Raw genomic sequence first — 16,273 nt, forward strand, 5'->3', positions numbered from 1 at the left:
ATTACAAAAATAAAAGTGATGGGTGACATTGGTGATATTAGTGCACTTTTTTCCTCAGCAAATCTACTTGTGTGAGAGTGTGGCGTAGAATCAATTATTATTTTATTGATGATGTTGCTGGAATTTCTTTTTGTATATTCAAGATTCACATTCAACATTCATGAAATAGTCGGTTTTTTGTTTCAGGAAAACCATTGAAATGACAAGAAAACATGAAGAAACAATTTCATTTTAGAGTTTTACTGCAACATAGTTTCCTTTTCTTTTAAACAAGAAAGAGGGATGCATGCAGCAAATAATTGTAAAACAATACTAAGAAATAGAATTTCAGAGTTGCCTGCGATCCACTGCTCTAGATGGGTCAAGTCTTGAGACATAATATAAAATCTTTGAGTCTTGACATAATATAAGGACTCCTTGACGTCATGTCAGGTTAGATCTATAAAAAAAAAAGAAAAGTCAAAACAAATAAATGGAATATTAGGATAATATGAATCTCAGTGATAAACAAAGTACTTAGTTTGTTTGTCTGTTATATGAAGATACATCACAATCCATGATTTTGTTAAAACATTTCTGACGGCCATAATGATTTCACTTGTCACAAATGTTCATCCCCGGTAGGACCTTAAACTAAACTGGTCCTAAATATGAGTCTTAAACAATGTCCACTTGTCTTTTAGTTTGCCGGATCTTCCTAGTGTCAGCAGGTGCTCTGCAGTATTTATTCTCCAGTGACATGTTAGTTAAGTCGCATGTAATTAAGTGTAATAAGAGATGTTTAAATCACCGAAGAGTTCGTTTGTTCACCTGTATTTGCCCTGTCATAGTCTCTATTGAGATAGGCATAATGCTCAGCACTGCACAAATAATTATTATTAACATTGGCAAAATTAAAAGAAAATTACATAGCATTACATTTTTCTGAGAAATGAAATGATGGTGGGTATGTTTCTTATGGAAGTTGAAAAAGTAAACAAAACCCCCGTGGTTGCAAATTTTATTCAATGACAGACAAAGTCTCAAACACAAACTAGTGTCACGGATTACACAAAGCAAGACAAGTAGTATAGGTAAAGACAACCTGATTCCCTTATATTTAATTGTAAACATTGCTTGAGGTATTTAACAATCAATAAAATAATGTGGCCATACCACCATGGACCGTGTACGTATAACACATGAGATCCCCACGCGACTCCTACCGGCAGAGACACCAACGGGCACCAGACTGATGACGTGGTCCCGTCTGTCTTTGACCAGAGCAGCAGTATGGCCGACCAGAGCAGGCAAATTAAACTCGCTGCAGCTAAGAAAAAGGTAAAGTATGTCACGCCTGACCCGCTTAAATAATACCAGAAGGACCTTCCCCCGTCTCTCCTCTGTCGCTTTGCCCCGCTGCTGTTTTCTTCGGTTTTGTTAGTCATGTCTTAACGGAGCAGGGGTGTTGTCGTTCCACGTCGCCCGACCTCTGCGCGCTCGCTTGTCCCGCCTCTCTCGCTCCTTTGGAGGCTACAATGCGCAGGAGAGATCGGTGCTCTTTCGGGCCGCGGTTGATAGCATTAACTTTCCCAGATCATTATTTTTTTTTTATTGTATAGGTGTTTAAACACTCCTACGCCGTCTAACTTACTCCCTTTACCCAAGGGTTTAATGTCCGCTAACGTTAAATGTGCTTCGCGTTATCAGCTAACGCTCTAACGTTAGCTAACTAAGGCAAGTTAACGTTAGCAAGCTGGCTAAGTAATGAGTAGTTTGTTATGAATGAGTTTAAATAATGATACACAGCTGCTCCGTATACTTATTTAATGGAATTGTCAACAAAAAGCGATTTTAAAACAAACGCTGAGCTAGCATTGAAGCACAGTTGGAATGATAGAATGACGGGGGCTGTTTTGACAGCTGACACCCCTCTTCCCCGTCCGGCTGTGTGCTACAGCTAACGTTAGCTAACGTTAGGTGTGTTGGGCCACTCCAAAGGATGGCGTTATCAGCTGTGAAATGTTGGCTGCAGGAAGTGACTCCTAAGTATTTTTTGATGCCCGACAATGATCGCGGATGAGCTGTGTTGGTGATAACTCTTGGCACTTCAACCACACGGTTTGCTGCAAGTCAACAGCTGTATGTTGTTTGGTTTAGCAAGTCGTTGAACGGGTAAGTCAAAGTGACACAGTCCATAACTCGACTGTGCATTTCACTAAACAATTGAAACCGGATCTTTGACTAGCTGGGAGCAGATGTGGGATCAGTCCATCTCCGCTTCATCTCGGTCCAGTTAGCTTGACGAGCCCCTCCAGTGGTTAGAGATTGCTTGTTATGATCAATGTGAGCTTGGAAGTCAGGGGAACGTTCTACTGCAAGATTTGTTGGGGGAGGTAATAAAGTGTAATTTTGTTAAAAAGACAGCAGAGTGGATTTTCCTTCCCGCTGCACTTCTCACATATCTATTGTTTCCTTTTCTTATGTGCTCCTCAGCTGAAGGAGTTTCAGCAGAAGAGCTCCCCTGTTAGTGTGGGAGTAGAAAAGGGCGGAGGAGGAGGAGGCGGAGGTGGTGGAGGTGGTGGAGGTGGAGGTGGTGGAGGGGCCAAGAAGAAGAGGAAAGTGAAGGGACTAAACCAACACGATGCACCTTCAACAGACAGAAACTCTCCAGACAATGTAAGTCGGTCCCATGCACTCTCTCCAAATATCTACCTGCTTTTCATTCTGTTTTTTTGTTTTATTTATATAACTTCCCCTTTTGCTTAACATTTTACGGTATTCTGTAAAATAGATTTCTAGAATAGTTTTTTGTATTTTAAACACTGTTATAGCATTAGAAATCATTTGAACTCACCGATACGATTTTTATAATGGGCAGTTTTTCATGTAAATGTAATGCAAATTCATTGCAACATTTTGAGGGAAAAAAAAGTTCTATTTTATGGTAACTATGGGAAACAACACAGTAACCACAATGACAGGAGTCAGAGTTAGTTTTAGCCCATAACCATAAAACGTATCCAAATTTAATACCAAGGTCTTTACATTCACCTGATCTTTGTCTTCGCTGAGACACATTTGTTATGATGTTGCCATTCTGACTAGCGGTCTCGTCTCTTTCTATTGAAAGCTCCTTGCTGCTCTTGTTAAGGAGCAGAATGCGGACAGATGTACGTGGATTGACTCGTCCTTATCAAGTGTGATTAGTAAAAATCGATGACCATAATCGGGGAAGCACTGAACTTTTTTTAACATTTCAATATTAGTATTAAGATTAGAAAATTAGATTAGAAGATTCAAATTAGAAATAACACATGGGTCATGGGTTTCTTGTTTAATTTGATTATTTGCTGCTTGTCAATGCTTCACTACATTTCAAAATAAAGCACCCTCTACTTCCGAGAGGTTTTCACGTTGTGGTCCGCTTTAAAGCGTTTAAAGCTTAAGCACAAGAAGGTTCAGATGAGGAAACACCGTTAGACACGTGACTCCAGCACAGAGCTTTCACACTTTGAGTGTCATTCAGGTCAGTTCCCATGGACGACGTCAGTGAGTAATTCACTAAGCCTGCTTGGAGTCTTGTTCTGATGCATTTCTTTTTCATAGACAAACATGTTTAAATTTGGTTGTTTAAGAATGGATGCTGGCGATAACCAAATGGAGTTCCGAATCAGGGGTCCGAGCACGGGGGTTATATTACAATAATTGGCATGCCATTGATGAAGATGATAATTGATGTTAGTAGGATTCCTGTTTTTTATCTTCTTACTTAAACATAGTTCTTTGGCCTTTAGGAAGAACACACCATTACATGATACACGATATTTGCTGACCTCTTGCGCCGGGCATACTTTCCTCACTTATCCTCATCATGCACGCTAGTAATCACTTCTTAACTCCCTCCTACCAAGTTTTCTTGTAGCAGCTGCTTCTCTGTGCCTATATGTTACTTCTCTAAATAGTTCTGTCCCCTTCACGTTTTCCGCCCTTGTTTCTTCTTTCCTGAAGTTTGACTGTATTCTGAAAGCACTTAGTCAAAGCAATGGAGTAGTCCTTGCTCCTTATGGCAACAGTCAGGTGAGCCTCTCTCTCTTTTCCGCTTCTACCTGCTTTTTTTTCCTTCTGCTGTTAACAGCTGCTTTGCATGTCACATTCCAATTTGTACCTCACCTCCCCATTCTTACCTCAAGTGCACACACATTCTTCTCCTTTTTCTATCATCTAGCATGTGATACAAATTCTTGCATCTGTCTTTCTGACATTTCTGTGCAAGGGAGGGCATTATCTGTTAAGAGTTTGTTTGAGTGTTTTTGTAACTGTCTGGAGTTCTGTAGTCTCACTAGTGCCATGGCTGCTTTAACTGCATTGTGCAGAACAAGCAATGTATCTTAATCTTCTCTTTCCCAGGTTTGGGTTTTGTTTTGTGATTGTTTTATGCCAGAGTTAGTTGATTACAGATGTCTGGCTTGCATTACCTTTAAGCGCAGAGTGTAAAAAAAGACAAGTAATTTCATTTATCAGTCTTTTGATTCAATATAGTCATTTGTACAGCAAAGTTCGAGCATTTCAGTGCTTTCATGCCATGTTCCAGATGCCACTGTGGTGAAAAACATTGGGCATTTGCGTAACAGCTGTCACTATAAGTAACAAAGTTGAAGTTCTGCAGCTATTGGCCACAGATATAGATCCCCTCAGAGGACCTCTATTTTCTTATTAAGCATGAATTCATCTGGAAATACAAATTACTTAATTGGGTCGACTAACTAAACTATGACATCGCAAGATTTAGAACTGTCATCAAGTTATTTCCATGCACCGAAAAAACATAAATGTTTGTGACGTCATTACTTTTTCATCATAACTACGCTTGTTTTTGCCATTAAACCAGCGTGTGAATTTTTTGTGTATGTGTCACCTCAGGCCTTTGCTGACATGGAGGCCATTGGGTCGATGGAGGAGTCAAAGGGCGAGCTGGGTCCTGGCTCACCAGTGTCTAACCTCGCTAGCATTAACGCTGCTACTAACCCTGAGTCTGTTGGTCACAACGCTGACCTCCAGGTGTGTGTGTCTCTGTCATTCTCTCTCTCGCTTTTCTGGTTTGTCCTTCATATGTAAGATTAGATGCCTAGACCTTTTAGAGCCATTATGTTGATTGGCGGTAGCTGTATTTTGGCTGATATGGGTGACAAAAACGACAGATGCCTTCTTTGTTTGGGATGTGCTTTTTTCTTCTCACATTTTTTTTTCTGTTGTCCTTCCTTGACTCTGTCGACTTGTAACTCTTTTCCCCTCTTTCTGCAGGACTATCCCGATACCAACGGAAATGGGCGTTTAAAAGAAGAAAATAGGTAGGTTTCTCGATTCCTCACTGCTTATGATAAACCCTTGTATCTTTCTGTGGAAACACACACCGTATACAAAACAGATGTTACATGGTAATTAACAACAGTAAGCGACTGGGTATAAGTACTGGAGAATAACAGAAAATGCTTTGGAAACGTATTCAATAACGTTAATTTATCATCAGCATATTGACCATTTGTAATACACATACAAGCCTTCTATTATAACATTTGTAGTGAATTAGGTATAATAATAAACATTGCTTTGGAAATATATTTGATTACTAATGCAGCATAGTAAACTACCTGGTTAATGTGTGTGATTGATTAGTTATGTCTGTTATCTTGCAGACCACTGTCTTCCACAGAGAGCCTGCGGCAGCTCTCGCAGCAGCTAAACGGCCTCGTCTCTGAGGTACGGTGTTAGGACCGCTAATGTCCTCACTAACTCACTTACAGACGCACACACACACACATATACACGTTGTTTCATCACAGATTCTTTTCTTTTGGGATGCGTTCCATCTATTCTTAGCAAGAATGTTCTGGAGGCATTTTCAGATTTACCAGTTGTTCCCTAACGCCTCAAGCACACCGCACATGCTTTATGTATTTCCTCTGAACTTAGTTTCAGTCTAACACGGTCAGCAGCAAATCACAGTGTGCTCTTTGTCATATAATCAAGCCTTGGTTTACCTTCTATCTGCTAAGAGGACTAAGGAGTGGGTCAGGAGTGGGTATTTTATGATTATAATAAGCACCCAATTTTATTTTACATTTGAGCAGTAAATATGTTTAAGTTGTGTTGCCCAACTTGGAAATGCAGGTGTTATAATTGATGACTAAACTGATCGCCCATCTGCAATGCATCTAGTACATTTTGCCTTTAAGTTCATTATATTGAAACACCTTCATAATTCTTCTTATAAATGTCTACACAAGCGTTTGTTTTCCAATTGCGATGTTGTCATTTGGGGCACCATTGATTTGCATTAATGTACTTGTCTGTGTCATTGTAGTCATCTCCTGCGTATGTCAATGGGGACAGTCCACCTTCTGTTAGTGAGAGAGAGCTGGAGGTAAGAAACCCCCGAGTCAGTCAAGTCATGATCAGGTTAAAATTCAATACTATTCAGTTTACCGGGTGAGATCCAATGTATCCTGATATGATGCGACCAATGGAGGTGTATGATTTATTTGTTAGGACTGTAGAAGAAGTATAGAAACACACTATTAATAATATATTTACAATCACTGTGTATTTTATTGTGTATTTGACTTCATTTCTCATTGTTGAAAACACATTTTTACTCCACTTGTAAGTGCTATTGTTTTCCTCCATGTTAATAATTCACATTGCAAATCTTTGTTTGACTATTGCCACTGCACCTTATCCCTCTCTTCCCGTTTTTTTACTTTCCTCCTTTCCCGGATGCATGTGTGCACGTGATAGGGTCGGAGCCAGGAGCTGGCAGCTGCCCTGGAGTCCAGCAAGCTAACAAACTCTCAGTTAAATACCAAGCTAGACCAGCTGGTAAGAAGCTGTTTGTGTGTGTGTGTAGGGTCTTCTGTGTGATTGGAGTGACCTCATTCTAGCCATTTCACAATTACTACATTAGTGCATGTTCCATATGCATTCTGCATGGCATCTTGAATATCCACACACAGGAAGAATTTCTGCATGTATCCTGTATCTTTTTATTTATTTTTTGCTTCAGTTGACTAAAATGGTTTTCCACCGGATAAGGAACAATATGGGCACACTTCATTCAGAGTTTTCATAACCTGATGGCAAATGCCTTCTTGACTAACAGTAATGAGCTCTGAGCTTCAAATATAGTTAAAAGGTTAGCATAACATAGATAACAGAACAGGTTTCTCATTTCAGTACCTTATGCTGTCTCAGTCCGGTCTGGCTTTCAGGGGTTTTGTTGCAGGATTATATTTGTTTTCTAGCGTTAGAGTTGCTGCAGAGGTCATAAAAGGAATGTTAATCTTTCCAAAACTTAACGTGTATCCTTTGGCAGGCACAGCAATCTCAGGTGCTTTCCGATCAGCTACAAAAGGTAAACCTTTTTATTTATATTTTTTCATCCAGTCTACTAAATTTTTTACTTCCTTTTCTTGGGATTCATTCTTTGATATTTTTCTTCCTTCAGGAGCGAAAAGACTTTGAACAGAGATTTTCAAAAGAGCAGGGAGCCATGCGAGAGCAACTTCAGGTAACTTGTGCCTTTTGTATTGTATCTGATCTGAGAACATATTTGGCAAGAATAATATGTGTTCTGTTGAGAAATGCTGAATGACTGAACATTATTACTGTCTACATTTATATTTAGTTGACATTATTTAATGAGGGGACTAAAATCATGACAGTATCTAGTGTCATGTTGTTGTTTGTATGTCCTCTCCCAAGGTCCACATCCAGACCATTGGTATCCTGGTATCTGAAAAATCAGAGTTACAAACGGCACTACAATACACACAGCAGGCCGCACGGCAGAAAGCAGGTGTGTGTGTTATCGGCTGTACATGCACTTAAACAAAACATCGTAATCTTGGCTAGACCATAATTAACAGTTCTGTGTCTCTCTTTCTTTGTGTGTAGCTGAAGCAGAAGAGTTGAACAACCGTCTGCAGGTAACAAAGCAGAGAGTTTCCGAGCTGGAGAGAACGCTTTCTTCTGTCTCAACACAGCAGAAACAGTTTGAAAAGGTAACGCAAATTGCAGTTATTACCCCTAAAAGGTTTCATCCAGATAGAGTAAACAAACATCCACGTATAAAAGCATATACCTCTCATTCTACATCAAACATTCCTGTGGCATGTGTGTGTACAATACATTTTCCTTTTTGTCTCCAGCACAACAAAGAGTTTGAAAAGGAGAGGGACAGCCTGAGGCTTGAGGTGTTCAGACTAAAGTAAGTCACTTTGCCCTAAAATACACAATGACATCAGAAGATGAATGTTATTTAGAGTCCATCAAATTATTTGCAGCCCAATAGCTGGCACACACAATTCTCCAACGTCCTGTGACAACCTGGAAGGTAACATGAACCGTCATCGCATATCTGTGTGTTCTCAGTAATTTGAGTGAGGAGTCGAAGCAGCAGAACTCGGAGCTGTCAGAGAAGATAAAGCTGAGCACGCAGGAGAATGGCGCAATGAGGCTGGAGGTGGAAGATCTTCGCAAGAGACTTGAGATAGCGGACCTCATGTTGCAACAGGTGCATTAAGATACAGGCACAACATTCTACAGTACAACACATATACTGATCTCCCTCTTAAAAATACTTGACGGTTTTTGGTTCAGCACCACAGTAAAAGAATAATGTCAAGATCAGTTTAAACCTCAAGCTATGAATCCGTGTTTGCCATTAATGCAGTATTCAGTATATGTATTTACCTTCATTTAACTTATATTTTCCCAGTTCTCCAGTCAGTCAGATCCCTCCAATGCCAACCAGCAGGTGCAATTACTGCTGGGAGAGAAGCAGCAAGTGGAGGAATATAATCACCAGGTCTGTGTACAAAGACCTTTCTTTTAAAGTCATCTGCATGTGTGTCATGCTGCTGCCAGTCCATGTGGATATTCACTTAAAATGCTTTGAGTTGTGTGTTTTATATACTTTTTTGAATTGTGTGCCTCTTAAGCAGATATATTTATCCTTATCCATTTATACAACGTATAAAATGAAATCGACTGAACAAAGCTAACCACCATCAGTGCTTTACCTCTACCTTTAGCCACATTAATTGTAACTGTCCTGTTCGCAATGACATCAAATTACCCGTGATATGTCATCTACCTTTTTATTATTGTCACAATAACACCATGCCCGGCTTTATGTTTTTAATGTCGTAGCTGATAGAGTCAATTGCCCAGCTGCAGAAAGAGAGGGATTGCTATGCAGAGCAGATCCAGGAGGAGGGTCGTGTATGGAAGGATAAAACGGAACAGCTGCTGACGCAGGTCAACTATACAGAAACATCAGCATGGACTTATTTTAGCATTGACAGTGAAGAAATCTGGATGTTCTATGTGTTTTTTGTTTTGTTTTTTACACTTAACTGATATCTGTGCAGGTGTCTTTGGTGGCAGAGGAAAGGGACAGAAACATTAGTCGTGTCCAGGAGCTGGAAGCTAGCATCACAGAGCTAAAGAATGCTGCAGGTAAGAGGCTCACACATGCAGTGCTTCTTTCTTTTGCTGGCTTTTTGGTAGCTTGGGAATGCCTGATAAGGTTCTTCTGGGATTGAGCTCTCAAAAGCTCTCTTGCAAAATTAGTAAACCTGATAATTGCCATCTCTTCCTCCTCCTCCTCCAGTGTTGTTGTCCCAGGAGAGAGAGGCCCTGGATAATACAGCGCCTCAATCATCGGGGCCATCAGAGAGTGAGGTGGCTTTGCAAGAAGCCCTCAACTCTCTACATCAGGAGAAAGACGCTCTTATCGCACAGTACCAGGCACAGGTAGGAATTGCATTCACACATGCTTGAGAAGTCCTATATGATGCAGAGTCTTACCGTTATCCCCTAACCTTTTAAAAGGTTCACTGGTTTTCTTTTTCTTTTTTTTCTGTGGAAAGTTTCTATAACCTGCTTCTGGTGTTTCTCTCAGCTACGAGATAACGAGCAGCTGAGCCGCCTGTGTGTGGAGCAGGAGGCGCGTCTGGGGGAGATGGAGCGGCAGGTAGAGAGACAAGTTGAGGAGGGAGACGACCGCCGGCGCATGCTGGAGGATGTTCAGTCGGACAAGGCCACTATAAGCCGTGCTCTCTCCCAGAACCGAACACTGAAGGACCAGCTGGCGGAGCTCCAGAATGGTTTTGTCAAACTGGTGAGGCTGAAAATCCAATGAAACATTGTTAAAAGGCTGTTATTTATGTATTCCATTTATTTAGACTCTAAAAATATATTTTGTGTTCCAATTCATTAGTCATGTCATGCTTTTTATTATTTTGTTATTGTTCCCAGGTTTGATTTATTTCTCAGTAACAATAACTTGAGAAAGGTTTCACATTTTCAGAAAGTACAGCAGGTGTTTACTCAGAGGGGGACCTCTGTCTCCAAGTCCAAAACCTCTTATTACCCCTTCATTTGTACAGACTAATGAGAACATGGAGCTGACCACTGCCATCCAGTCAGAGCAACATGTGAAAAAAGAGCTGGCTCGCAGAATGGGTGAACTGCAAGAGGAGCTGCATGACGTCAAGGAGCAGGTGTGGCTAAACCGTGGACACTCAACGACCAACACAATTCTACCGGTTGACATTTGCTGTTTGCCGTAAAACACTATAGAAGCAGATCAAATGATTTCATTATTTGTCTTTTTCTGCTTCCTCCTGGTATTCATTCTCCTCTTTGTCCCATTTGCTCCAGCTGGAACTGAAAGGTACGGACGTCCAGAGTTTGATTGAGCAGAGGGACCAGGTCGTGGCCCACCTGCAGCAATATTCGGCGGGCTACCAGACCCTGGCCTCAGAGAGGGAGCAGATGCACCACCAGTACCTGCAGCAGATCCAGCTCATGGACCGGCTCCAGCACGATGAAAGCCAGGGCCGTGTGCAACTGGAGATCAGTCACAATCAGCTCAAGCAAGCGCAGGTTTGTGTTTCACGAGACCATTGGCGATGAATCAAAAACCTTTTTAAATCTATGATTGAGTATGCTTTAATAAGGTACACCGCAGTACATCGACACTACTGCGTTTGCAGCCTGTCTGTTTTACATGGCTCTCCGTCGCCCCCTACAGGAGCATCTGGAAATGTTAGTCAAAGACAATGAGCATCTGAAAGCTGAGGTGAAGGAGCTGCTCTACAGCTCAACTCTTGTCACATCATCCAGAGACCAAGGTGAGATCTGTGTCTTGGTGGTACAACGGTACTTTTCAAGCCTTCTACTGCCATTGTCGGGGGTTTGTTAGATTAAATTCGGCTCACCTTCTCAAGCCTGTCACTCTGTCCCTACGTTACCCAGGCGACGGAGTGGAGAGCCAATCTCTGCAAGAGAGCCCAGAGAAATCCTCGGCCATAATCATCCCAGAAGACTTTGAGAGCCATAAGGAGATGGTGAGGATGGGGATGAATGTTCTTCACAGAAAACTACTTGTGGATTTTCCTGATTTCCTTTATTTTATTACACATTCTGAAAGCCTCAATTATGTTTGAAGTCGAACCTCACATGATCCATCTGGTGCAGTGCCAGTTTGAATAATGTATTTTAGTTCTGAAAAAACAACAAATTGATTGAAATGTTTTAACTCTTTAATTTTAAACTCCGTTCAAAGCCAAACTTTGGACCGTCCTCAACACTACCCCTTCTCTCCCGACAGGAGGAGTTCATCCGAGAAGCTTTGGCTCAGCTGGAGGCAGAGAGGGACGAGGCCAGAAGGCAACTGGAGGAGGAACACCGGCTCCACATGACAGCCAGGCACCAGGCCGCGCTGGCCCTTAGCCTTGAGCAGCAACCGCACAGCTACACACCTGTTTACGACCATCATGACGACCATCATCACGACCACGGTCACGCCGAGGGCGAGCACGGCCACTGTGAACACAGTCACGAGCATTCGGGTGAGGAAGACCAACCAAAGCTGGGAATAAGTGTCTAGAATGGGGTTAATGTCAATTAATGTGTTACTAAATTCTTAGTTTTAGTTAGGCCTCATTTGAAATCCGTAGTTCTTTACGAATATTCTTTTTATTATTTATTATTCTATTCTTTTTTTAAGTATCTGGAGTGCATTATCTTAATCAGCCCTATAATATCTTCTTCCTAGAAGGAGGAGTACCGGTGGAAGTTCATCAGGCCCTGCAAGCTGCCATGGAGAAGCTGCAGCAGCGCTTCTCCTCCCTCATGAGGGAGAAAGCCGACCTGAAGGAGAGGGTGGAGGAGCTGGAGCACCGCTGCATCCAGCTGTCTGGAGAGACTGACACTATAGGTGAGACACCGACATTTGTTGTTGTATTCGTCTATTTACCGGTGATTTTTAGCTAGAGAATTTAGTGATTTAATACAATGCTTTGAAAAGTCTTCCTCCAGGGTGTTAATTTCTATGTTTCTTCGTCTGTCTTTTAGGGGAGTACATAGCTCTGTACCAAAATCAGCGGGCCATCATGAAGCAGAAACACCAGGAGAAGGAGCAGTACATCAGCATGCTGGCCCAGGACAAGGAGGAGATGAAAGTACTGGATAGCAACCGCTTTTCTTTTGAAGATGACCATCGATTCAGTCCACTGCATTTCCATACGATGTTTGTCACGATACACTTTTTTGGGCTCAGCTCTCCGTCATTGTTTTTCTCGCTGTCCTTCAGGCAAAGCTGGCAGAGCTACAGGATCTGGTGATGAGGCTGGTGGCGGAGAGGAACGACTGGTACAGCCGCTACATCGGAGCTGTGGCCGGCGCGGGTGCAGTGAACCCCGACCTGCTTCCTGTTGGGGCGGATCACGCTCACTCAGAGCACCATGGAGACACACCCCTCAATGCTGTCGATGGAGCAGGTAGGCACAGCCGTTACTACTGTGTGTGCAAGTCAGTGGGGGTTACCACCCAACAGGTTAAGTTAATTATTAGGATGTGAGCGTAAAGGAGAGTCGCACTGGATTTCACTCCAAACTGAAGTCAGCTGATAATTTTCTCTCTCTCCTCTGCCACAGAAGCCATGGAGATCATTCCTCTGTCGGAGCCCACCGCCGGTCCTGAAGCCCCCTCGTCCCAGAAGCTGTCGAGCGGGTCGGCGCCAGAAGAGGACGGCACGGCCCAGCAGATCATGCAGCTGCTTCAGGAGATCCGGAACCCCCAGGGGGCAATGAGATCCCCTCCTTTCCTTGGGGAGAACCCGTGCATCCCTTTCTTCTACCGGCCCGACGAACAGGACGAAGTCAAGATCCTTGTGGTGTGAGAAGGAGGTGGGACAGAGTCTGGCGCACGTCCGCGTGTATGTATATGAGATAATGGACATGTCACACTTATCGAGAGATATGACACCCTGCAACACTAGTCACAGTGATCTGAATGTCTTTGACACAGTTACATCACAACCCCCCTCCCCCCTCTATTTGTTTGTTGTTATGGGGCGCTTCGTTTATGATGCTCTTCCCTGAGAGAAAGCAGTATTTCTCAGCGCAATCTGAGTGTTCTCCACACCACCATTTTGAATCACCATTGCCCCTCTCGTCTCCCATTTTACACAGAAGTGCAATAAAGGCCAAATGCCAAATAACATCATCGCGTTTGAATGTCATAACCCAAATATTTAATCGTATGCTTGTGTGATGTGAGGGGCGGTAATGACGGCGAATAGGCGCGAGAGGAGAGAAGAAGAGACGCAGAGGACGATGTGAGTTTTAGTCCAGAGAGAGGAGCTGAGTCCACGTGGACTTTAAGCTCTAGTTACGCGACAGGATTCGGGAAGACAGAGGCAGGTGTCGTAGATTGGTTCTGTTACTAAAATATCTGTTTCTCTATCTTTTTTTTTTTGTCTTTTTCTTCCAAACACTGAAAAAGTCTCCATTTTTCTACAATGTGAAATGCTAATATATGTGAAAGGGTTGTGATGTTAAACATCCTGTTAGACCGGGAGTATAGATGCAATTCATAGATCCCATGAAAACTTATTTTAGTCAGTCATTAAGACATTATTTTCAGAGGGTAATTCTAAAAAGACGCTGGAGCCGCTTTGCTTCGGGATGCTTTCCAAATGATTCTTTTCTCCGTCTTTGTCGTTCGCTTGAATGATACTGAGGCGCAGCGACTGGAAGAGGTCAGAGACTGCTGGTGTTAAAATGCTCTCATCAGTCATCGCTATTCCTCAAATGTTCTCCAGCCTGAGGCATTTGTTGCCCCTCTTAACTAATGTCCACATATATTTATTTTATTTCCCCGCCATCTCAGCTGCTCAGCTGTAACTGAGCCCGTCTGTAACTCTCATTGGGTCTTTAACTCTCCCAACAAACTTACACTATTGATATGATCCTGTTCTTTTCTGTTACGTTTGCTTATAGTTCCACATATCAAAGAGGAAGTTATGCACATCATATACAACTGGACTGTGTTTACTTGGCGTGAGTGTGAGAGAGAGAGATCAGTGGTACTTTTTGTAGAGTTCAATCTGATTATATAAGTATGATTGCAGTGAAACTGGGCTCCTTCCTTTGGCTGGTTGGACGTTTCTACCACCGAGCCCTTTGCCGGCTTCTGCGGAGGAGAAGGGTGATTCCTGGAGTCCTGGAATCCTATGAAGCCACAGTCTTAAGCTGAGGGTTCCCACTGAAGCGATCTGATTTAATGCAAGTGGGTTGGTGTGTGTGCGTGTGTGCTGTGCTGCACTCGAAGGGTGAAATGTAAACATAAATAAAAGGTTAAATCTAAAAGGAATGGGACCAATCAGAATTTGAGAAAATGATCAACTCTTTCCAAGACTAGTCAAAACTGTTGTATTGATATTTTGTAACACCTGTATTGACAACACTTGAGTTGATCTCAACGTTGCGCCCTCTTGTTCTGAAACGTCTCGCATGAATGGAGAGATGCTCATATTCACAAATGTAGGATGGATTGACATGTGACAATTTTTTCCTTTTTCAACTGGCAACCGAGAGCGACGCTATCTCACATCTGAGATTACATCGCGGCGGAGGCTTCTGGTTTTTACAAATCGTCCCATTATTTTAATATGCAAGGACGTTCGGGTCATACGAAAAATCCCAGTGACTGCTTACGGAGGTATTTTAACCTCATTTGGATGTCTTTGAATTTTAAGATTTCTCTCTGTTTACTTTGGGGTAGAGGACACATTTTTTCAATTGTTAAATAGCACACAAGATATTTATTGTTAAATGCAACGGGGCAAATGGCATTAGTGCAAATTGTGGTATTTTAAACCTTGGTGGAAAGGAAAACTGTAATATGTGGAGGCTATATGCTCTTGACAGGTGTAAAATCTTTTACAGGCAAAGTCATCTGTGCGCCTTGATATTAAACTGGTAACAGGGTTTTGTTTTTTTTGGAATACATTTACTTTAATCATTCATGATTTAAAAAGAAATTCCTCGCTTCTTGGCATTCTCTTACTTTTAATTTTTCTTTTTTGAAAAATGCCACAAAATGCGATTCATTTTTCTCCCCCTCATATTGTTTTGCGGTTAGACTGAGAGTTGAATATACAATAAAATCCTTCTAGTGTTTCGGGGCTTGTAAAATAACTATTGAAACCATGTGGATGAAATTACTTTCCCACGCTCTAATTCATTGTTGAATATGTTATGGGTGATGAAACCAATAGCAACGGCAAAGCGTTTATTGTAAGTAAAGGTGGTGTGTATATACTGTAACTGTGTAACATATTGTATATTCATTATGCCTGGTGTGCGTGACGGGAAAAGCTGCTCCGTGGTTACTGGCCGTGTTGGCTGTCGTGGGCAGTTACTGACTGGCTGTGATTTAATAGAGAATGACTTAGAATATTTCCTTTTTTTTTTTTTTTTTTTTTATTTATTTGGAATAGGTTAGTATCTCGACTGATCAGTTTTAATGTACAATAGAAGTCACTTTTGGATGGAAATGAAGGATCGTTCAGAGAACTGATTAGTTCGACGGCTGCTTCTGACAGAAGCTTTCTGATTTGTTGTTTTCCTCGAGTAATATTTTCCTGCCTTCTCCTGATTAAAACTGATTAAGCAACTGGAACTCTTGTCTCAATTTCTTCATTATTTTGATCTGAACTTTGTCCGTAGAGTTGCAGCAGGCGGTTTGACTTCCTAAAGGATATAAAAACGTCTTCTATTTCAAGGTAACGGTGGTGTGTGGTAGTCGTACGTATGTGGCGATTCCCACATGTTGACCCAGGCAAACGTACATTGAACATTTTGACCTATTGGTAAGAACATTGAACCCCCTAAAGATGCGTGGCTGCAGACTGATTTGGTTTACACAATCCAGCGTAGCT

The 16,273-nt window shown here is 42.0% G+C and overlaps 1 protein-coding gene across 6 annotated transcripts; it reads left to right on the forward strand.

The window, feature by feature from the left end:
- The first annotated feature begins 1,202 nt into the window (after nucleotides 1–1,202).
- golga2 (golgin A2) lies at nucleotides 1,203–16,014 on the forward strand. 6 transcript variants are annotated; one of them, XM_040196866.2, is made up of 28 exons: nucleotides 1,203–1,320; nucleotides 2,476–2,658; nucleotides 3,991–4,059; nucleotides 4,903–5,040; nucleotides 5,284–5,330; nucleotides 5,676–5,739; nucleotides 6,344–6,403; nucleotides 6,778–6,858; nucleotides 7,352–7,390; nucleotides 7,484–7,546; nucleotides 7,741–7,834; nucleotides 7,933–8,039; nucleotides 8,187–8,245; nucleotides 8,410–8,551; nucleotides 8,756–8,845; nucleotides 9,190–9,297; nucleotides 9,411–9,498; nucleotides 9,653–9,795; nucleotides 9,944–10,162; nucleotides 10,431–10,544; nucleotides 10,705–10,929; nucleotides 11,078–11,177; nucleotides 11,302–11,393; nucleotides 11,657–11,897; nucleotides 12,104–12,265; nucleotides 12,403–12,509; nucleotides 12,641–12,827; nucleotides 12,984–16,014. In XM_040196866.2, exons 1-28 carry the CDS (start codon nucleotides 1,273–1,275, stop codon nucleotides 13,226–13,228), a joined length of 3,315 nt encoding a protein of 1,104 aa, XP_040052800.2. In that variant the 5' UTR covers nucleotides 1,203–1,272; the 3' UTR covers nucleotides 13,229–16,014. The 6 variants fall into 6 exon arrangements, with proteins under 6 accessions (XP_040052800.2, XP_040052805.2, XP_040052806.2 ...); XM_040196871.2 differs by lacking the exon at nucleotides 6,778–6,858; XM_040196872.2 differs by lacking the exon at nucleotides 4,903–5,040.
- The last annotated feature ends 259 nt before the right edge of the window (nucleotides 16,015–16,273 follow it).

The sequence above is a fragment of the Gasterosteus aculeatus genome, chromosome 14, assembly GCF_964276395.1.
Source record: "Gasterosteus aculeatus chromosome 14, fGasAcu3.hap1.1, whole genome shotgun sequence".
NCBI lineage: Eukaryota > Metazoa > Chordata > Actinopteri > Perciformes > Gasterosteidae > Gasterosteus > Gasterosteus aculeatus.